Source organism: Mangifera indica, chromosome 5 (assembly GCF_011075055.1).
Source record: "Mangifera indica cultivar Alphonso chromosome 5, CATAS_Mindica_2.1, whole genome shotgun sequence".
NCBI lineage: Eukaryota > Viridiplantae > Streptophyta > Magnoliopsida > Sapindales > Anacardiaceae > Mangifera > Mangifera indica.
Window position 1 is genome coordinate 15,707,574 of NC_058141.1, and position 21,757 is coordinate 15,729,330.

A 21,757-nucleotide genomic window follows, 5' to 3' on the forward strand; every position below is an offset into this window, starting at 1 on the left:
CTTATATAATAAAAAAAAAAATAATATCCTAAAATGTTAAATTCCTGTTAGAGCTTTCAGATGAATATTGCAAATTCTGATCTATTCCTATACTTTAAAAAATAACTATGAAGTTTTCTCATATCACATGGCCGAATTAGTGTTATGTCCACTTGTTTATCACCAAACAAATTTGAAAAGTAAATTTACAAGTAAGGTTAGGCCAGTTAAAAAGTATTGAATCCAGTTTAAAGTGGTTCAAGTTCGAATAAAGCAAAAGGTTTGACCAGGTCGAACTAAACATGTTAACAATGTTAGAGGCTCAACATTCAATGTGGCTTCCAAATCAATACTCTTTTCAAGTTTTAAAAGTAAAAAATGAATAAGCAAACCCCCCGAATAAACATTAACATTCTGTGAAGGCTTCTTCACCTGAGATTGGAACTTTGAGAGGGCTCATACAGTCATGACACTTCCATGAATTTCCGACTTAGTTCCCTGACAAAAGGCCAATAGGAACTTTTCTTCAACTATTTCACATTCCACATTAAAAAGTTAAAAAAAATTGTGCAATAATACATCAAGAAGCAATCAATATAATAATTAAAGCGAAACCTTCACTTTCCAGCTTATCTCATGTAGTTGATCAACAATTTGCATGAACTAGGATTTTAGAGGAAATGCACCTCACCCACACTAGGACTTAATTGTCCAAGAAGTCAGGTAAATTGTCGGGGTGTGACTGTGATGAGTGATTTAATTGGGCCTGATTATCAAATCAGTTCACAAACCCAAAAAGTGTTAAAGATCAGGAACATGCACTACACTGGTGGTAGCTTTATCTTCCTTTCTTGAAGCTTTCTTCCGTTTCCTCTCTGATTGGGGTTCTTTTGCTTTCAAATCATTACAAAATGACCTTAATAAGGTAGCCAAATGATCATTTCTATGAGCTGAATACAAGGGTAGAGACCATGAGATACAGCATTCTATGGGAAATTCAATAATACATATTCAATTTCAATGACAATTATAGTCCACGGACTTTGGAAACTCACCTGAAAGTATGACATCTTCAGTGTTCACAGTTTTACGTCCAGCATGCTGTGCAAATAGCTCAAGATCCTTTGCAAGCTGTTCTGAGTTTCAAAAGGTGTTCCTCTTGATTAGTTCAATGAAAATTGGTGTTACAATGATCAGAGCACATTAATGGCACAGCTGATGACAAAAAACCTCACCCCCTAAATGCTTTCCAACAGAACAAAATGCAAATGTAAAATGGAACTTGTTAAATAAATTTGAATTCTAAAACCATCAAGTATGGCTCAATTTATAACATAAATAATACCAGCTGCAATTAGTGAATAAGGCATGATAGAGGTTCAAGCTACTGGCAGGAATTTGGACAAATACTCAACAAGTGAGGTAGATAGGTCTGTTTCAGAGCATTATTCTGAAACATCAGAAAATAAATGCTGCTCAATGGATAGCTATCATATACATAACAAAGTGGGAGAAAAACCTCCTCATGACTAGTAATTACCATGAATGAAAACTTAAAGTTGAGCTGCCCCAATCTCACAGTTATCCTAACTTTTGAGCATACTTCCAAACTAATTCTTCATGAATGGATTTAGCAACTGTAAACCGCAGAAAATTTTCATCAAATTATCACTATCAAAATTACACACACACATCCCCACCCACCCCCACCCCCCTGCATCAACTCCTCTTGATTGACTATAGAAGTTCTTTCACTTACATTCCAATTTTCTTATCAGCATTATAATGAAATCTTCACTGCATCAACTGTGAAGGAAGTGACACAAGTACACTTACTAGACTAAGGTATTATTTGGTAAAGCAAAATATTTCTTTATATGATGAAGTAACGAGTAATCTACTAATATGCTCACATACCTAAAAAATGCTTGCATCGTCTGATGGTATATAGTCTTATGTAACTGAAGTTCTTTGGCTTGTCAAACTAAGTAAACTTCTTTGATATCATTAATTTGTGTAACATCTTACCAGAAAGACTTTTCAATTGTAAATCTCACAATCATAATCTTAATGCTATCAAAATGTTCATTTTTCTGACAACAGAATCATTTTCAGCTCAACAAAACTCTTGAGTAGTGGGTTTCATCAATCCTCATGCCATACCTCAATTCATAGAGGCCATATAGATGATAAGAAACATATCAGTCTGTAAAATCTTAATATCTTATTCAATATTAAGAGAAATAGTTATGGAAACAAGGCAGAATTTTTTAACCTGAGCAAGTAATAATTATAATAAGCATGTAACACCAAAATCATGTAATCAAAACAGATATAATTAAGCTATTATGGATCGAATCCATTCTTATTGGACTCTTCTGGAGATCCTTAAATCCATCAGGTATAATGTTGACAAGCAAATCGAACTACTATTTTTAGTTTTGTTTATATTGTGAACAGACAAAAGTTCTACCTTACACATATTACTGTTATTGTCCACAAAAAACATATCTCTCTTAGCAAATTAAAACTTCTCTTCATCAAGAAAAGCCAATAAAACTTATTAGTTAACAATTATACATATATTATCAATATGCACAGAATCTTGGATGGTTAGGATTCACAATTTTCTAATATTTGGGATTCACACTAAGAATAAGCAATTTAGAAAATAAGTTTTATTTATCAAATAATTTTATTAGGCTTCAAAACCTAGTTTAGTCAATTTTTTTATTTGTTTGTCATCATCACTTCAAAATAGAAAATAAAACCCGCCAAGAGCCTTGTTCCAATCAACAATGTAGCGACTCAATTGCTGCACTAAAACAAATTGCCACACATAACAAGAAAAAAAATTTCAAAAAGTGAAATACGACAAGTGATTGATATAAAGTATAGCAAATGATAATATATTCTTTATAAAGTAGAAAAATACAAAAAAAAAAAAATCCACAAATTTTGTTGCGTGATTCTTACCTGTGTATTTAAAGGCGAAGTCAGCAATATAAGCTATTATCGGTTCAGATATTTCCAAGCCGTTCCGCTGTGCTGCTCGAACAAACGAAGGACAATTAAACTGAAAGCGGTGAGTTTTAGTTTATAGGACCTCGCATTAAAATTGTCAAAATAAACTAAAATGAGCATAAGGAGTGAATATCGAAAGAATCTAACCTTCGGTTTCGGCGATAGAGATACTGGCCAGACGGAATCGGTCTCTTAAGATATTGGTTACAGATTCGTCTTCTTCTTCTTCTTCTTCTTCTTTCTGCACATCGATTTTATTTCCATCTCCTTCCATTGCAAGCTATAGCTATCTAGGTTATTCTGTTTCGTGATGATCCTTACAGAAAATAATATAAATGAGATGGAAAAGGGAGCGGCAAAGGAATGGGGCTTAAACGCAACGTTTAAAGGTTGGTGTTGGAGCATGGTCTGTTTGGTTTTGGTCCTTGGGGAAGCCCAATTAAGAGTTTAGACGCATCATTTTGCTTTGCTGCACTAATTAGAGAATTATATGGCTGTCTACATCACTGATTATTTATTATAATCCATAATTGTGGTCATCATTTTAATATATACAAAGGGCAAATTGTAAGAATTTCAACTCTGATTTTGTTTCTTGTTTGAAATAATACAAGATTTAGAAAATGAAAAGAAAAAATCAACAGCTATTGATGATTGAGTTGGCAACACAAGTAACTATTTTTTTATGGAATTTGCCTGTTTAAGTTAAAACTTGTCATTAAGTACCTTACCATGTTTACCATTGACTGTTTAGAGATTTTTATAGCAATTTGGGTTCTTTATGAACATTAGAAAATTTTTCTTTTTATTTTTATTGGGGCATCAAATTTCTGGTTTGGTTCATAATTTAAGTTGATACAGGGGGACAGAACACTGCAGCATGGCAATTTGAGTGTTGAACAAAGTCATCTGTCCTGGCTGAAATGCACAAGAATACTAGTTCTTTGCCAAATGTATCTAGCAGGAAACAAATGCCAGATGGAAGTGATGGCAAACTTAAGACAGCAAGACACCCTCGATGGGCAAGACAAGAAACTTTTGTTCTCTTACAAGGTAAAAGAGTTGAAGAGAGCCAAATTCAAGAGGATCACCTTCGAATTCAGGCTTTGCACTGGGCCACAATAAATCCAAGTGGGATTCAATCTCATCATACTGTAAACAGCATGGTGTGAACTGAGCACCAGTACAATGCCAGAAAAGATGGAGTAATCTTCTTGTAGATTTCAATAAGATCAAAAATGGGAATCTAATGCCAGCAGTTCCATTGGCACTGCTTTCAACCATTATAGTTCCAGAAGATGGTAAGAGTTATGAGATCATGACAATGGCACAGAAAGAAGATGGAGATAACAAGGAAGGAACACTTGTGGATAGCAGTCAGCAAGTTCTTGCAGAAGGTGGTTTATCCGATTCTGAACCACCTGGATACAAGGAAATTGACCAGAGCCAAGAAAAAGAAACATATGGAAAAGCAAGTCCCAACAAGACAGTTGCTAGCCCTTTGCACATTTCAGATCAGTCATTTTGTATCAACATTATTGAAACTTCAGATATCAGTGACTTTGTTACTTTCTAGGAGTTGTTTCTAATATCTGAATCCTAGATCATTCAAGGAAATTAATATCTAAAATTAGTTTTTTGTCTTGCAGGTATGAGGAAAGAGAAGTTTCGAGAATCAAGTAAATGTACAGGATCTACATCTCAGGAAAACTGGAAGAGGAGGTTGTCATTATGTGTTACTGAGGACATGAACATGAGGTATCGCTTGATCAAGGTTCTAGAGAGGAACAATAGCATGCCAAATGCCCAACTTGAAGCACATAACATCAATTGCCAACCGGATAGGGACCAAAGGAAAGAGCATTTGGATAGCATGCCGTGAATAAGCTCACAGATGCTTTACTGAGAATTGCTAATAATTTCTAGGAGAAAATGCAATAGCAGAGATCCTAGCAAAACTCCCACCAGTGTAGCTGAACATATGGGAAATGTCTAATAGACACCACAACAGATCTCAGGCATGCTTTTACTTTCTTTCTCAAATCCGTGATCAACAAGACGCTCCACTATCTGCCAAGATCTCACCCCAATCTTTTCCTCCCTTCTGGTTTAGCACTGAAATAAGGTAGGTAAAGTGGCGCATTGTCAGATAAGAGAGATCTTATGGTTTAGCAATGTGATATTGGAATTATCTAGTATCATTTGCAAGACTCATTATCTTGTTACTTATCAGTTTGCTCCAGAACAAAATCTATATCAGTGATATTCTGCTCTTAAAAGATTTGTATTGCCAATGAAAACTTGTAAGGTAACAAGTTGATCACACTGAAATTTCGGATAAAAATTGTGCCAAATCTTCCAAGTGGCTCAAAATTAGGTCCTAACAGGGATATCTAATATAGATGACAGATGCATAATATGTGTACACAATGATGAGCTACAACAAAATTTGGGGCTTTACAAAAAACCTGCACCACTTTCCTAACAATTAATAGCAAAAGAAAAAGAGGAATAAGGAAAAATCCGGATCTAACCTTTCTTCCCTCTATGCAGGGATAGCCTCAAAGAGCCTCGCAAAGTAGAACTGTGCTGTAATTAAGCCTCTCTTACTTATTTTCCACCCAAACTTTTGTAGCGCTCTCTCCACATCTGCCTCTGCGTGGAGATATGCTCTTGTTGCTTTGAAGGCCCGGGACACAACTCTCCCACCCTCTTTAACAAATCACAGTAAAATGTCTTTGGTGCAAAGCTTAGAGTAAGGCGCTTACGGAATAGACAGACTCACAGTCCCACACCTGGCATCACAAACTGTGACTCCTCTTAAAGACCCTCCTTCTGTCAACATCGTCATCACATTTTCAGCGGTTTTCCCGTCACCCAGCCGAATATCACGCTGAACTATGTTCACATCATCATTCTCACCGTAAATTTTCTTCCATCTTTGGAAACCCGAATTGTTGAAGTACTCTCTCACTACTTCTTTATCTCCGCCACCGACTTCCTCCGCCTGTAGTCGGCACCGGCGCACTGGATCCGCGAGGGAAAGCAAGGCGGCCAGTGCGGCAATGGAGCCACCCCTTATAACGGCAAGAGTGGAAAAGTCAGGGACGGAGGTGGTAGTGGCGGTGGAGAGAGGGGGGATGGCGGCCGGTGGTATTAGCATCATTTCGATTGGTTTGGTGCGTTTTGGAGAGAGTACACTAGGTTAAAGTGGAACGGAATGTGAGAGAATATAGAAGCTGAAAAGGCCATTTTTAATTAAAGGATTTAAAGTTAATAATAAGGTACAATGGTGTCTCCGGCCGATGAGGTCACCGGAGAAGAGGAAATGGCGGTTGCGCGGCGGGAAGCGAGCAGTGCAGTTCGTGGTGACGATGACATTGGTTAGTTAGAGATAAGATAAGGTGGGCCATAGGCGATGGATTTTCGTGGGGCCCGCTTTTTGTCTTAGAGTGTTTGTTTCAGTGTAGATGCTTAAATTATGATATGGGGTTTTGGAGTTCTGTTGTCGGTGGTAATAAAGGTGGTTGAATGGGTATGGGAATCTAAATAGTGGACATAAAGGTAATATTCAACAAAGGATTAAAGGAAAACAAAACAAATTAATTGAAAAAATATTTATATTGGCAAATTTGTCTCCTTCGTCGTCCATATTTAAATTGTTTATTACTTCAATCATATCATGATTCTACCTAAACTTCTGAATATGCCAAATCTTGAAACCCTTTCTTGTTTGCAGAAATAATCTCGACCGTTGACATGTAAAACATCTTACCCATTATAATTTTAAGTCACAAATCACAACTTAAATTAATAAAAAATAATTTTTAATAAACTAATTTTAACTTAAAAAATTATATTTATAAGTAAAATTAAAAAACTTTAACCGAGATATAAACAATTAAATCCCTTGCTAATCCCATTTTCAGGGAAATTTCAAGAAGATTTTGAATGAAATAATCAACGGATTACAATTCAAACGTAGATAGACGATTTCTGTCTGCAAACTATTTTTGATTTAGATCAGTAGTGATCAAACTAATTTATTAATTATCTATAGGCGAAGTTAAACGTGTACAAATCCATTGGATAAAAGCAACTGAAAATCGATTAGTCAAGATACGGGGGGATATACTTGACTGCAACTGATCCTTTTATCTTCACGGACTCGCTATTTTCACTGAGTCCCCGCTGGAATTTTGGACTGACATGACTGTGCACTCAGTCTTATATTATTGCTACCACTAAATAAAGCTCAGAAACTGACACTCCATCTTGATTATATGATTGTTATGCATAAAGTTCTGTGACTGTTATCAATCAAGCAGTACTAGAGAAAGAAATTAATCAAGACTTCTTAGGAAATCTCGCAGGAAAACTTAAGTCTTGTTTACATTTAGACTCTCCATTGCGGCTTGAAGTAACTGTTGACAACCGGCTTTAATGGCAATTCAATTTCATTCCATATTGCTCCTTTTGTTTTGCATTATATGTGCGGAGTCGAAGTATATGAGATATAATACTGCAGCTGGGATTGTTCCGGGGAAGATCAATGTTCATTTGGTGGCTCACAGTCATGATGATGTTGGCTGGTTGAAAACTGTGGATCAATATTATGTTGGATCTAATAATAGCATCCAGGTGAGATATCTCATGTGTTAAAAATTAATTAAGGATTCTGTTTTTGATAAAAAAGTTTGAGATTTTATCTATTAATCCTGTTGTTGGTTTATGTGTATTATGCAGGGTGCTTGTGTGCAGAATGTGCTTGACTCTTTAGTTCCGGCATTGTTGGCTGATAAGAATCGCAAGTTCATATATGTTGAACAGGCAGGGCTTATGCTCTCTTTTTATTTATGGTGAAGAAGCGAAAAAACATTGAAAATGAAAACTACTCAAATGAGTTTTTTCCTTATTCTTTCTGCTGATTTTTTGAATCCTAATGGTTAATGGTTCTTTTTTTGTTTTTGTAAAATACAGGCTTTCTTTCAGAGGTGGTGGAGAGACCAAAGCGAAGAAGTCCAAAATACTGTGAAGCAGCTCATCAAATCGGGTCAACTCGAGTTAATGTAATATATGATATGTGTCAACTTTCAACTTCTTGTAGCATTTTTATTACTTAGGATTTGAGATATTCATATTTTGGCTGCAGAAATGGTGGTATGTGCATGCATGATGAGGCTGCGGCACATTACATTGATATGATTGATCAAACAACTCTTGGACATCGATTTATCAAAGAAGAATTCAATTTGACTCCAAGAATTGGTTGGCAAATTGATCCATTTGGGCATTCAGCAGTGCAGGCTTACCTGTTGAGTGCAGAGGTAGTGCCTCTTTAGCCTGCTGTTGTGAATATTTGCACTGATAATTTCTCCAGGGAAATACTACTCCATATTGATGGCCATTATTTTTTTTAATTATACTAGCCCCCTTCATCCTTCTGTATACACTGTTTAGCAATTTTTCTTCTTGTTGGTTTAGGTTGGATTTGATTCTCTTTTCTTTGCAAGAATTGACTATCAAGATAGAGCTAAAAGGAAAGATGAGAAGTCTCTTGAGGTTGTTTGGCGTGCCTCTAAGAGTCTTGGTTCTTCCGCACAGGTAACTTTATCTCCTTTGTGATTATAAGTTTCTGATTTTCATGCATCAGATATGCTTTCTGTTGTCCATTGTTTTTAAATGGGGAATGGATTTGCTGACTGAATTGTTCCTTTTAGATCTTTGCCGGCGCATTCCCTGAGAATTATGAACCTCCCAATAATTTCTACTACGAAGTTAACGATGATTCCCCAGTTATCCAGGTAATTTATATTAGTAACTTAGTAAAGCATCATATGCATGTATCTGATCATACTTGATTTTATTTTTGTTTTTTTTCTGTTCTTCCCTGACTTGCAGGATAGTATGGATTTGTTTGATTATAATGTCCCTCAGCGTGTCAATGAGTTTGTAGCCGCTGCTGTAGCTCAAGTAAGATGCTGGTGTTAAATTTACACTCTCTGACTTGCCATACTTTATATGAAAAAATGGAATTGAAATGTGAATGACTTAGAATTTCACTGATAATATTACTTTTCTTTTCTGCAGGCTAACATAACTCGGACAAATCATGTTATGTGGACCATGGGAACTGATTTCAAGTATCAATATGCACACACATGGTTCCGGGCGATGGACAAGTTTATTCATTATGTCAATCAAGTTTGTTTCACCTCACCCCAAATCATTTTTCATTATAAAATTGGTAGCTGAATAAAATTATTCAGTTCTAATGTTTCATTAATCTGACTTAAGTTGACCTGTTCTGTTTCTGGATGATATTTAGTTTCTTAGGCATTTCCTAACTGTGCAGATGGATTTCATGTTAGCTAGCCTGAAAATTTACCCTTAAGTTCTCATTATTCTTTGTTAATGGAATGACTGGTTTGAATGAAATAGGATGGGCGTGTGAATGCTCTGTACTCAACCCCGTCAATATACACTGATGCAAAGCATGCGGCAAATGAGGCCTGGCCCCTGAAAACAGATGACTACTTCCCGTGAGTATGGAGTTCAATTTCAAATGGCAAATATGATATATTCTTTTGATGTTTAATCTGTTTTTGCTATTATCGATTTATCAGATATGCGGACCGTGTAAATGCATACTGGACTGGATATTTTACCAGTAGGCCTGGCCTGAAAGGCTATGCTAGAACAATAAGCGCCTACTACTTGGTGAGGCATTTCTTACTATCTCTATATTCTCTCATAGTTTTAGACATCATATGTTGATTTGATTATAATGTATGAACAGGCAGCTAGGCAATTGGAGTTCTTTAAAGGAAAGAATAAAGCCGGTCCAACCACTGACTCTTTGGCTGATGCTTTAGCACTTGTACAACATCACGACGCAATTAGTGGTACCTCAAAGCAGCATGTTGCTTACGATTATGCAAAACGATTATCAATTGGCTACAAGGAGGTTAGGACTTGAATATTTCCAAAATTCTTCTTTTCAGCATGCTGAAGTCTAATGCTTCTAACGGCATATTTTTTTCCTCGCAGGCTGAGGAAGTTGTTTCAGCCTCCCTCGCTTGCATTGCGGAGTCATGCTTTAAAACTGGCCGTCCAAATCCAGTGGTGACTAAGTTTCAACAGGTACTATAATTCAGTAGTTGCTTTTTAAATCTTTGTTCAAACTTGCATTCTGGGTTGCTAATAATTCTTCTTAAATTAGTTATAATGGGATATTTGTAGCAAATTCATACGAGCTCTTCAAAGCCACCACAATATAATTTACTCCTTTACTCAAGTATTGCCCAAAATTTGACATTTTAGAAATGCTGGTTTCCTTTTTTTTTGGCCTTGCAGTGTCCACTTCTGAATATAAGCTACTGTCCTCCATCAGAAGTTGATCTGTCTACCGGGAAGAACCTGGTAAGGAGAATACCTAGTTGACCATTCGTTCTTTACTAAGTTTTTTCAGCATCGGTCTTGGAACTTAAATATTTGTAATCTTCGATGTTCTCTTCTGTAGGTGGTGGTTGTGTACAATCCCCTTGGGTGGAAACGGGAGGATATTATTAGAATTCCTGTGAGTGTTTTATTTTATTTTTTTAAATTTTAACTTACTGTTTTCCTTTTTGTTAATCTTCATACCATCTAAACTTTGTAATTTACTTCAGGTTTTTAATGAGAAAGTCACTGTAAAGGATTCTGAAGGAAAAGAAGTCGAATCACAACTTCTGCCCATGCAAGATGCATATAAGACTTTAAGAAACTACTATTCTGTGGCTTATTTGGGGAAATCCAAGAAGCTGGCCCCAAATTATTGGCTTGCATTCTCAGCATCTGTAGCACCTCTTGGTTACAACACTTATATCATCTCAAGTGCCAAACAAACAGGTTAAAGAAGTGGTTGCCATATTGTGAAAATACACATCTGACAAAATTTATGTAAAGTTGATTGCTCTGTGTGTCTCTCTTTATGCTCACAGCGATTCCATCAGAGATTAAATCATTTTACAAATCTGAAGCTGCTCAAAATGATAAAATAGAAGTGGGGCCTGGAAATGTGAAACTTACATATTCTGTAAATGAAGGAAAGCTTATTCAATATATCAATAACCGAAGTAAGGTAAGTTATTTGGTTGACAATTGACCATTCTTTTGACTCAATAAAATGTATCTTCATCTCAAATTTTAAGCCTTGACGGAAATCTAATTTGAATTAGTTTACAATTAAAGGTCGAGCAACCAGTTGAGCAGTCGTATAGCTATTATTACAGTGCTGGTCGAAGCGGTGATAAGCAGGTAATGAATTACTTGCAGTTTTTTCCTTCTATATTCTTGGTGTGTTTATACATGGAAACAAATGTGTTTGATATAAAATTTTGAAGGCCTCTGGAGCTTACATCTTTCGTCCGAATGGTTCACATACTATCGATCCTCAACAGCTGGTACAGTATTTTGAAACACTTCACAAATGAACACTCTACTTACACCCACTGTGATAAATTAAGGAGCTGTTTGAAATTTCAGGTTCTTCTCAACGTTATAAGGGGACCACTGGTGGATGAGGTACATCAGAGGATCAATCCATGGATATATCAGGTAATTTAACTCTTCACCCTGGCATTGATTTCTTTGTTTATTTTTCAAAGAAAAAGCATGAACAAAGTTTAATGGAAAACTATTAAAATAGGCATATTGTATAACAATTCTCCAAGATTTTCAGAGTATGTTGTTTTGGTGCAGTCAGTAATTAAAACATTGCATGAATGAACAGGTCACAAGACTTTACAAGGAAAAAGATCACGCTGAATTCGAGTTTACTGTAAGTCTATTGTAATTTGTATCTTTCATGAAAAGTGTTCACAGTTTCATGTTGGAACTTTGATCAACATAAATATTATAAATTTTAGATTGGACCGATACCTATGGATGATGGAATTGGCAAAGAGGTTGTGACTCGTGTTAAATCAACCATACAAAACAACAAAAAATTTTACACTGATTCCAGTGGGCGTGATTTTATTGAAAGGGTTTGTTGCTTTCTTACTTTGATTTCTTATCTTTTGGCTCTGGGAAAAATCAGTAGCACTAATTTGTGATTTTACTTAACTTTGGAGATATCATATTTTTGCAGAATCGAGATTATAGAAAAGACTGGAAGTTAGAATTGAACCAACCAATTGCTGGAAATTACTACCCTGTAAGCTTACTTTAAAATTAGGAATGGGGTTTTGTTGTCTAATGATTGTACTTAGGCATCACTTATTAGATTCTCCTTTCAGATTAATCTCGGAATTTACATGAAAGATGATAATACAGAGATATCAGTCTTAGTAGATCGATCAGTAGGGGGTTCCACTATTAAAGATGGGGAATTAGAATTAATGCTCCACAGGTTCAGTATTCCCATACAAGTTACATATTTGTATTATTCATCGCTAGAAACATGTTATATGGGATCTCCTTCTCCTTGCAGGAGGTTGCATGATGACGATAGTAGAGGTGTTGCTGAGGCACTAAACGAAACAGTTTGTGTTTTTGGTGAATGCACAGGACTAACTGTAAGCATACTCTGACTGATTTATGTTCTTTGGATTTCAATGATAACTGAAACTATACTTTTCACATCTATTTTGCCTCATCAACATACAATCTACCAGGTCCTGGGAAAGTATTACCTCAGGATAGATCCATCAGGCGAGGGTGCTAAGTGGCGTCGATCATATGGCCAGGAGATATATTCTCCTTTTCTATTAGCCTTCAGTGAGCAGGTTAAAGCAAGAAATAGAAGTGTTTTTATTGTCATTGCAATCCATTTGTAACTCATAATGTCAGCTTTCTTTTTCCAGTCTGGAGATAATTGGGCAAGTTCACATGTTGCTAGCTTTTCGGGGATGGATCCTTCCTATGTTTTACCCGATAATGTTGCACTGCTAACCCTCCAGGTAATATTTCACGGGGATGCCCTGTTACAATTCAAGAAAATGCTTGAAAAAAATGTTTATGTATGTGTTCATAAATTCCAAGAGCTGAATATTTCACCTTTTTGAATTTCTGCAGGAACTTGACGATGGGAAAGTTCTCATTCGATTGGCACACTTATATGAGGTATTTGTTCTTTCATTATTTTATAAAAATCCTGTATCATTGGAAAGATTCCATGGCCTTAACTTCATTTATTGGCTGTATTTGAAATTATAGATTGGAGAGGACAAGGAGCTATCAGTTATGTCAAGTGTGGAACTAAAAAGGCTGTTCCCGAATAAGAAGGTAGAGGCAAATCAATGAATGAAAATTCATTTGTCAACTCGCTATTAAGTACCAAGCAAATTAATTAATTAATTAATTATTTTTTGTGATGCTTGCATTCAGATAAACAAAGTAACAGAGACGAACTTATCTGCAAATCAAGAGAGAGCTGAAATGGAGAAGAAGAGGCTTGTCTGGAAAGTAGAAGGCGGTTCTGAAGAAGAAGAAGTTAAGGTGGTTAGGGGAGGAACTGTGGATCCAACCGCATTGGTAGTTGAACTTGCTCCAATGGAAATCCGGACTTTTATTATCGACTTCAATTAGAATGCATTCCCATAGGTTGCTTAGGGGAATCAAGTCTTCTATTTCATAGGGCTGCTTGAGGGAATATCTCCATGTCATATTGAGACGTTTTGTCCTTTTTTAAAATTAATTTTAGGTCATGTTTATATGTTGGAATTCTAGTGATACTGAAAAACAAAAAAAATAAAAAATCTTTTTCGAATAATGAGTCAAAGCGGATCTTTTTTATAAATTTCTCAAAATTAAGCAAAATTATTTACGTTTATAATTGGCCAAAGGATTATTTCCCACCCAAGATATGAGTTTTCTATAAATTCCTATCCGTTAACTTTAGAAAACTTATTTATCTATCCATAGACTGTTAAAAAAAAATCAGATTGACAGATTCAAGGACAAAATCGTTATTTTATCTGTAATATTAAAAATAAACTTAATTTAATCCCCTAAACCCTAAAAACTAACACTTTCCCTCCAACCCAAGTTTTTAAAAACTACATTCCCCCCCCCCTCTAGTGTTTCCAAACTTTCGATTGAATTTTTCAACAACGATCGACGATCTCCAGACGACGTCTCTTCCTCCCTGACGTCTCCTCTTTCCGACCATGCATCGTCCAACAATCCTAGGCGTTGTGTCATTTTCGTTGAGATGAATTGTCTTTGTCTCGACGAAGACGCGTTGTCTTCATCGACGATGAGGCCTAGGAGCGTTGGACGAAGCACAATCGGAAAGAGGGGTTTTCGAAGAGGGAGCGTAAGTGCTCGGAGATCGCCGGTGGTCATCAGAAAATTTGGATTTGAAGTTTGGAAACCCTAGGGTAAAAATATAGTTTTTTAAAACTTGAGTTAAGGGGAAAGTGTTAATTTTTAGGGTTTGGGAAAAAATGATATGATCAACGGATTCAATTAAGTTTAACGGTCTATAGGTTGGTAAATGATATTTTCAAAATTAACAGAGAAAACTTTGAGAATTCAGTATAGTTTGGGTGGAAAATAGTCCTTTGGCCTTTATAATTTACCATAGATTCCATTGTCTCAATAGAATGACAAGTGAGGCATTTGAATAAAAGTGCCCTCACCGTTGAAATATTCCATGTAAAGTGTGACTCTATCTCATTCAAATTTTTTAGGGGAGAGAAAGAAAATAAATAAAGAGGAGGAAAAGTATTTTAGGGTAAAAAACTAAAAAGTCAAAATCAACCTTCAAAAGATTAAATAATAATAAAAAAATCTAAAATCTATTGAATTAATGGCGAAATTCAACGGAATATGTAAGTGGTATAAAAATTAGGAAATTTGTAACGGTATACTTTGTTCATATTTTTAAATATTTTTTCACATTTTTATTTTCCTATTTAATTAAAATGTGAAAAAAAATAGATATTTTAAAATTTTTAATGAGATATTAATGATTATTTTATTTATAATTCAAAATCAACAAATTATAATATATATTTAAGTTATTATAAAAAATATTTATACCAATAATTCTAGTGACGAAATTTTGTAACATCTTAAGTGATTATTGATATTTAACGACCTATTCTGCTAAAACTTAGCTTCGAATTTTGACGGCGATTTACCGTACGAGTTAGATTTAATTAAACCGGCCGGTTTAATGCTTTTCAAGATTCAAGAATTGCCCTAACATCTATAACGTCATCACTCTGCCGCTGTTTCTTCCCTCCCTTTTTTCTCTTTGTCAGATTTCTTCTCCCTCTAGATTCCAGTCAATATTGATTCAATATTTGGATCCAAAATCCCTCGTTTGATTAAACGACATCCATTTCTTCCTTTTGAACGTGTGATTGATTAATAAATAAACAAATAAATTGATTAACGAATTAATAATGTCGAAGGCAAACGAAGCCTCGTCTATGGAAATTGAAGACCCAAGATCACACAATTCCGATAAGATCGGCCCAAGTTCTCCATCAATGGTCCGCATTTCGCTACAAAAGCGCTTTAAATTTATAGTTCAATGAAATTATGTAATTTACTTCTTACTTTTTGGTGTTTGCAGTATTGCAACTCCTCAAGTCTGCTCAAATGCAGCATGGTTTGCGGCACGGTGACTACACTCGCTATCGGTATGCATGATAATTCTTCTATTTAATTTGGCCTAATTTAAGATTTTATGTAAATTCAAGTTCGTTCTATATTTTGATCTTGAGAATTGTTGAATTAAATGTAATTTTCAGGAGGTATTGCACTGCACGGTTGAGGAGGTTATATAAATCGTTGAAATTTACTCATGGACGCGGTAAATATGCGCGAAAGTCTATAACTGAATCCACTGTCACTGAAGTGAGGTATATGTATCTGTACTTTTCTATGATATGATACTTTTGCTTAGAATTTAAATAGAATTGCAGTATTTTCATATTTTTGTTTGCGTTTTGGTTGAATATGATTGTGAATGTGAAAGAAAGGGTAATGGAGCATACTATGGGTATATTTTGATTACTTAAGGCAATGCCTCAGACCAATTTAAATCATTATTCATCTATATATCTCTGGATTCTGTTTTGTTTGCTGGGTCATTCATTCTTGCTAACTGCTTTCAATAGTGTATGCTTATATCAAGATTACAAAGAGCATTCGTACTTCATTTGGTCGTGTAGATTTGTTAGATTAGTAATTGAAGATGTTGGGATATAAAATAGGTTGGCATTTGGTTGTTATCATTATGGCTGGCACTTGACATCTGAATTATTGGAGACTTAATTGAATTATAATGAATGGGCTTTTTTGGAACTTAGTGGTAAATCTTTTTCTCATTGGTTTCATGAACATGCAAACCTGAATAGTGGAGGGTGGTGATTGCTTGCTTTATCAATTTTGATATTTCTTAATAATCTATGTTCAGCATCAGTTTCTGTGTGTGCTTTTCAGATTTCATATGGTTTTGTAGCTTGTGAAACACATCTGTTGCAGTTTGAAAGATACGAGGGGTTCTATTGTAGTCTGTTTAACAGTCAATGCTCTTTGGTTTCAAATAGGTATCTTCATATGGTTCTTTATACAGCAGAAAGAGCTTGGAGTCATGCTATGGAGAAAAGACAGCTTCCAGATGGTCCCAATGCACGGCAGCGCATCTATTTGATTGGTAGGCTGAGGAAGGCAGTGAAATGGGCCACACTTTTCTCAAATTTGTGTGCTATCAAAGGAGATTCAAGAACTTCTTTGGAAGCTGAGGTGCTTCTGGATATGTTTGTTTTTGAGTTGCAATATTGCAGATATTATTGCCAATGCTTTTGGTGCCTGGTTTAATTTTTACAGGAAAAATAAAACAGTTGTTGCTTGTAGCTAGTAATATTTTTTTCCGCAAATATTGTAATCACCTGGGTTGTTAAACTGGTTATTGCCGTATCCTGAGTTGTTGGAGAATTCACTGTTATGTTATTCCAAAATGTTCATATTTGGAATTCCTGGTGGTGAATGCTCTAGTAGTCTTGAAAGGTTGTTACATGGTGAGAATGATGCAAAAACAGGTTTGAAGAATGACATGTGGCAATTTCTTACGGCTGCAAATCATCAGCTGTTTGATTTTAGATGCTGTTCTATTTTTTGAAAATGATGACAAATGTATTTATAGGTCTTAAAATCTGCCAATTCTGGTATAGTTAAATTTTCCTTTGGGAAATATATTAAAGGAAAAGGAGCATTGAGGTTAACAGTGCATTTTTTTTTTTTGGGGTAAGTAGGTGCATTTTTTTTTTTTTTTGGGTAAGTAGGTTACTAGTGCATGTTGTTTGTGCCTATTGGGTGGGTGTTCGAGATCAGCCCAAGGGTTTGTCTCTAATTTCATATTTTGAGAACTCCTTTGAAAATTATATTAAAGGAAAAGGAGCATTGAGTTTACTAGTGCACTATGTTTGTGCCTGATGGGTGGGTGTCTGTGATTGGCCCTAAGGGTTTGTCTCTAATCTCATATTCTGAGAACTCCTTTTTGAGGGGATTCTAAAGGTTTACTGACCAATTATTTGGTCTTAGTTATACTTGGTTTTATCCTAGGTTAAGACATACTTTAAATCATGAAAATTTGCCTCTCACTTTGCTGATATGGTTGTAGACATGCGCATGGTTTGTCTTATTGTTATGAATAATTGCTGTCTCTCCATTTTGCATTTTAATTGTTATGATTATCTATGACTACTGGTTATGAATTCTGAATGCTTAAATATTTCTACATTAGAGTAAATTGTCCTTTGAGGGTTGTTCCTACTGATTGGTTTAGGTGTTTCTAGACTTATTTTATACATTGTTTATCAAGGTTTTCCTTTTCATTTTTAATCTGCAGGCCTATGCCTCATACATGAAAGGGAATTTGTTGTTTGAACAAGATCAGAATTGGGACACTGCATTGAAGAATTTCAAAAGTGCTAGGTTCATTCTTCTGTTCTATGAACATTATATGTTGCTACCATTTCAATAGAAAGAACTTACCTGTCTCTTTATTTTCAATGAATTCCCAGTTAAAAGCAAGTGCTGATTAGAAGTCTTAATTTTGGATTATCTAAGCATATGATTAATTGCATGGGAATTCCTTAAATACATGTGATTTTTTTGTTTGTTTTTCCATGCTAATTGCTGTTGTTCCTAAATGTTTCAAAGTTTAATTTGTTTTCATTCATTTTGTTGATGGGATTGTCTCCGGCTGTTGTTGATAATAATTCAGGGCTGTGTATGAGGAACTTGGGAAATATGGAGACGTAGAAACTCAAGTTTTGTGCCGTGAGCGAATTGAGGAGCTAGAACCCAGCATCCGCTACTGCCTACACAAAATTGGTGCATCAAATGTTCAGGCCTCTGAACTTTTACAAATTGGTGAGATGGAAGGTCCTGCTCTGGACCTCTTTAAAGCAAAATTGGAGGTAAGTTTGATTATCTTTAGTGGTATGCGACATGGAGGGACCAGTACTGATGTCCTTGTTGCAGGCTGTCATGGCAGAGGCAAGATCTCAACAGGCTGCATCCTTGACTGAGTTTCACTGGCTGGGACATAGGTTTCCAATAACCAATGCCAAAACTCGGGTGGCCATTTTAAAAGGTATGTTATTGATCTCTATTAGTTATGGTTTAAAGAAACAAGTGTAAAGATTTTGTTGTTAGAGGTGCAAGCATCTCTTGCCTCTTTTCTGTTTTTAAAAAAAAATGAAGAAAGCATCTCCGTTTTCTTGTTTATCTACTACCGTGTGTGAATTTGCTTTTCTCAAAATGTAGTATAACTGATAGGACTGGTGACTTCATTCAACTTGCAATTGCTAAGGTCTATTAATAGCATCTAGTTAACAGGTTGGTTACTTAGAGTTAAGCAATTGCAATGTCCCTATAGTAGCTTTTTCTCTGAGATTTATGTCTGTTATCAGCAAAATGACTTAAAGCGGATGGTGAAAACTGGAAAATTGTGGTGGTTTTTTTTTTTCTTTGGTCTCAATAGTTGTATACAATGATTGTTGGTATGAAGCTCATTGCTAAATGTATTATTTTAGAGCAATATAATGCTGATAGCTGAATTTTCTCTGGTGGCAATTTCTGTATTTCCCCATAAATTTGATTACCAGATCAAACAGAATCTCAAATTCTGTTTTGTCATGACAACTTTTTTCAGCTCAAGAATTGGAGAAGGATTTACATGGTCCAGCAGCAGATTCTCTACCTTCTGAGAAAAAACTAGTAATCTTTGACAAAATTTTTACAGCATACCATGAAGCCAGGAGCTGCATTCGTAGTGACTTGGTAAGGGTCATTGTGATGATGGCAATTACTTTTTCTAGTCTACTTCTGGTTTGGTTCAATTTATTTTGTTCCTTTCTTACTGATATTCTTTACATACATTCTAGGTCAGTGCAGGTAATGCTGAAAATGTGAAAGACGACTTAAATGGACTCGATAAAGCTGTTAGTGCTGTATTAGGGCAACGAACCATTGAGCGGAATCAGTTGCTGGTTAACATTGCAAAGAATAAACTCACTAGGCATCGAGATGACCAAAATGAGAAAATTACTAAACCTGAAGAACTTGTTCGCTTATATGATCTCTTATTACAGGTTAAAAATCAATCTATTTGTGTATTTCTGTTATGCCCTGATGTATGTAAAGCTGTTTTCTTTTTAACTGCTGAATCTATTTGCTGCCCCTACCTTTGGGCATATAGTAATTTTTGTGTCTGTTGATTTTATCTATGGCAGAATACAGCTGATCTATCTGATTTGGTTAGTTCTGGAAGAGATAGAAAGCCTGAAGAAGTAGCTTTTGCCAAAGAATGTGAGCTTAAAAGTCTGGCTTTTCAAGCAGAGAGGTTTGAATTTGTCTTTGTATTAGGCAAATGTGGTCTGTTTAATATTCATCTTAAGATTTATGGCCTTTCTAATAACAAAATTAGTGAGGGCCTTTATTTATAGTTACTTTGGGTGTCAAGGAATTTTCTTCTGCCTGTCTCTATTCATAGGACTCCATTTTGGCAGGTGCTTTTACTTGGCAAAATCATACAGTTTGGCTGGAAAGAGAGCAGAAGCTTATGCGTTGTACACTCGCACTCGCCATCTGGTTGAAAATGCCCTGCAGAAATTTAAATCTTGGAACAGTGATCAGGTCTGTTTATATTTTTAATTTTAACAACACTTAGTGTTATTTCTCATTTCTTCTTTTTCCTGCATTGAATTAAGTGCAGTTCCCTGATGATTATTATCTAAGTAAATCTGTATTTATTATATTGGTATGTATACCTGACATCCTTGGTATTGACAACTGTCTCTAGGTTATACTAGAAAAATATTCTTACTGTCTAATTTTTTTTGATTACTTGTTTTAGCAAATAACCATGTTTCTGGTATGCCCATTTGTTGATTCCTCATTTTTGGAGAATTTTTGCACAACATATCTGCATGTTGATGCTTGTTGGTTTTGGGTTCAAATTTTGGATATATCAGCAACAGATGATTGTTAACGAATTGATGACATTACACAAAGAAAGCAGATCTGACATTTGCATAGAGCATGCAATGGGGATTATGGAGCAAGAAAAGGCTCCTGAGAAGTTGTCTGAAAAAATTTCTACCATGTCTCTAGACGGAGCAGGAAAAAAGGTACCGTATATGCCCCCCCAAAAAAAAAGTAACTATGTTCAAAACCCAATTAAAAATGAAAGAAATGATGTTCCTTATTATAATATGCTATATCACATTTGTTTTGGATGCTCCACCATACCAAAGATGGACTGAAGATTTATGGTTGTTCTTAGTCAGACTGTATTCTATATGATGCTTTTGTACTGATGGGTTTTAAACTGAACATGTTTATGTGGAGAACCTCATGCCTATAAGGATATATGAACTCGGTCATAAATTTTAGCGTGTAATTCTGAATTTCCCTTTATTATGCTGATTCTATTTCTCTTCAGGTGGAGAAACATCTCGTGGAGAAACTAGATCTATATGAATCTGCCGTTGGTGACTCAAATGTGAAAGTTGTTCCACGCATTGCAGCCTTCCCTCCAGCATTCCAATCAATACCTCGAAATCCTATTGTTTTAGACCTTGCCTACAACTGTATTGAATTCCCATCTCTTGAAAACAGGATGAAGAAAGACAGGAAGGGCTTTATTAGTAGGCTGTGGCGATGAGTTTCCTTTATGAGGATTTGATTTGTTGGTCTGGTCAGGAAAAAGATATTACAGATGAAACACCATAAATCAGGTTGCCTTAATTTTCAGATAGTGTACTCTCATATCAAAAGCTGAGAAATTTTGAATCTGCTTTTGTGGATAAAACAGATTCTCGATAATTGCCTAGAATTCTAGGTTGTGTTTGATGTTAAAATCTTGGGCTTACTAGAATTTGGAAATCAACAAGTTGAAGTGGGAACCAAAGTATCTTTTATTTTTTCAAGTACTTAGGCTGATTTGAGATGGAAGGAAAAGGAACAAATATCTTGAGTTAAATTCCAGGAATATACATTCATCCTTTTGAAATGGGATCTGTTTGGCATTTTCTGGTGGCAAAATCATTTTGATCGAGTTGTGCTCCATAAATTTAGTTTTTCTTCATTTAAGCTATGCTTTCAGTATTGACACTAGTGACCAAGGGGATAATGGGTGCCTTTTTATGTATCTTTCTGCCCTTGATAGTACAAAAGTTACCATATGATTCCCACTCACCAAGTCAAACGGCAAACATTTCTGGCTTTTGAACATCACGTAGAT

At 35.5% G+C, this 21,757-nt stretch overlaps 4 protein-coding genes and 1 long non-coding RNA gene across 5 annotated transcripts; 3 read left to right on the plus strand and 2 right to left on the minus strand.

Annotated features, from left to right (window-relative positions):
• Positions 1–214: 214 nt before the first annotated feature.
• LOC123216906 (protein MHF1 homolog) lies at positions 215–3,293 on the minus strand. The gene is made up of 4 exons (XM_044637564.1): positions 3,151–3,293; positions 2,956–3,027; positions 1,035–1,115; positions 215–929 (listed from the first exon to the last, which is right to left on the minus strand). The coding sequence occupies exons 1-4, from the start codon at positions 3,275–3,277 to the stop codon at positions 781–783; spliced, it is 429 nt and encodes a 142-aa protein (XP_044493499.1). The 5' UTR covers positions 3,278–3,293; the 3' UTR covers positions 215–780.
• On the plus strand, positions 3,278–5,232 carry LOC123216908. Its single transcript, XR_006502365.1, has 2 exons — positions 3,278–3,392; positions 3,865–5,232. It is a non-coding gene; the product is annotated as an uncharacterized LOC123216908 (long non-coding RNA).
• Positions 5,233–5,271: 39 nt separating this feature from the next.
• LOC123216907 (magnesium protoporphyrin IX methyltransferase, chloroplastic-like) lies at positions 5,272–6,498 on the minus strand. Its single transcript, XM_044637565.1, has one exon. The coding sequence runs from the start codon at positions 6,167–6,169 to the stop codon at positions 5,768–5,770; it is 402 nt and encodes a 133-aa protein (XP_044493500.1). The 5' UTR covers positions 6,170–6,498; the 3' UTR covers positions 5,272–5,767.
• A 747-nt stretch (positions 6,499–7,245) lies between these two features.
• LOC123217501 (probable alpha-mannosidase At5g13980) lies at positions 7,246–13,759 on the plus strand. The gene is made up of 29 exons (XM_044638563.1): positions 7,246–7,644; positions 7,750–7,833; positions 7,984–8,072; positions 8,156–8,330; positions 8,488–8,607; positions 8,724–8,807; positions 8,905–8,976; positions 9,094–9,207; positions 9,445–9,545; positions 9,630–9,723; positions 9,803–9,970; positions 10,054–10,146; positions 10,360–10,425; positions 10,526–10,582; positions 10,674–10,893; positions 10,986–11,125; positions 11,236–11,301; positions 11,388–11,447; positions 11,530–11,601; positions 11,777–11,824; positions 11,913–12,032; positions 12,137–12,202; positions 12,285–12,397; positions 12,479–12,563; positions 12,663–12,773; positions 12,852–12,947; positions 13,063–13,110; positions 13,204–13,272; positions 13,375–13,759. Exons 1-29 carry the CDS (start codon positions 7,447–7,449, stop codon positions 13,573–13,575), a joined length of 3,030 nt encoding a protein of 1,009 aa, XP_044494498.1. The 5' UTR covers positions 7,246–7,446; the 3' UTR covers positions 13,576–13,759.
• Positions 13,760–15,197: 1,438 nt separating this feature from the next.
• On the plus strand, positions 15,198–21,542 carry LOC123216812 (signal recognition particle subunit SRP68-like). The gene is given in 14 exon segments (XM_044637395.1): positions 15,198–15,468; positions 15,471–15,491; positions 15,575–15,641; positions 15,753–15,863; positions 16,554–16,749; positions 17,855–17,940; positions 18,233–18,428; positions 18,493–18,604; positions 19,166–19,293; positions 19,398–19,604; positions 19,746–19,855; positions 20,022–20,148; positions 20,487–20,642; positions 20,957–21,542. Coding segments are annotated over 14 exon segments (1,806 nt in total). The 5' UTR covers positions 15,198–15,401; the 3' UTR covers positions 21,179–21,542.
• Positions 21,543–21,757: the final 215 nt, after the last annotated feature.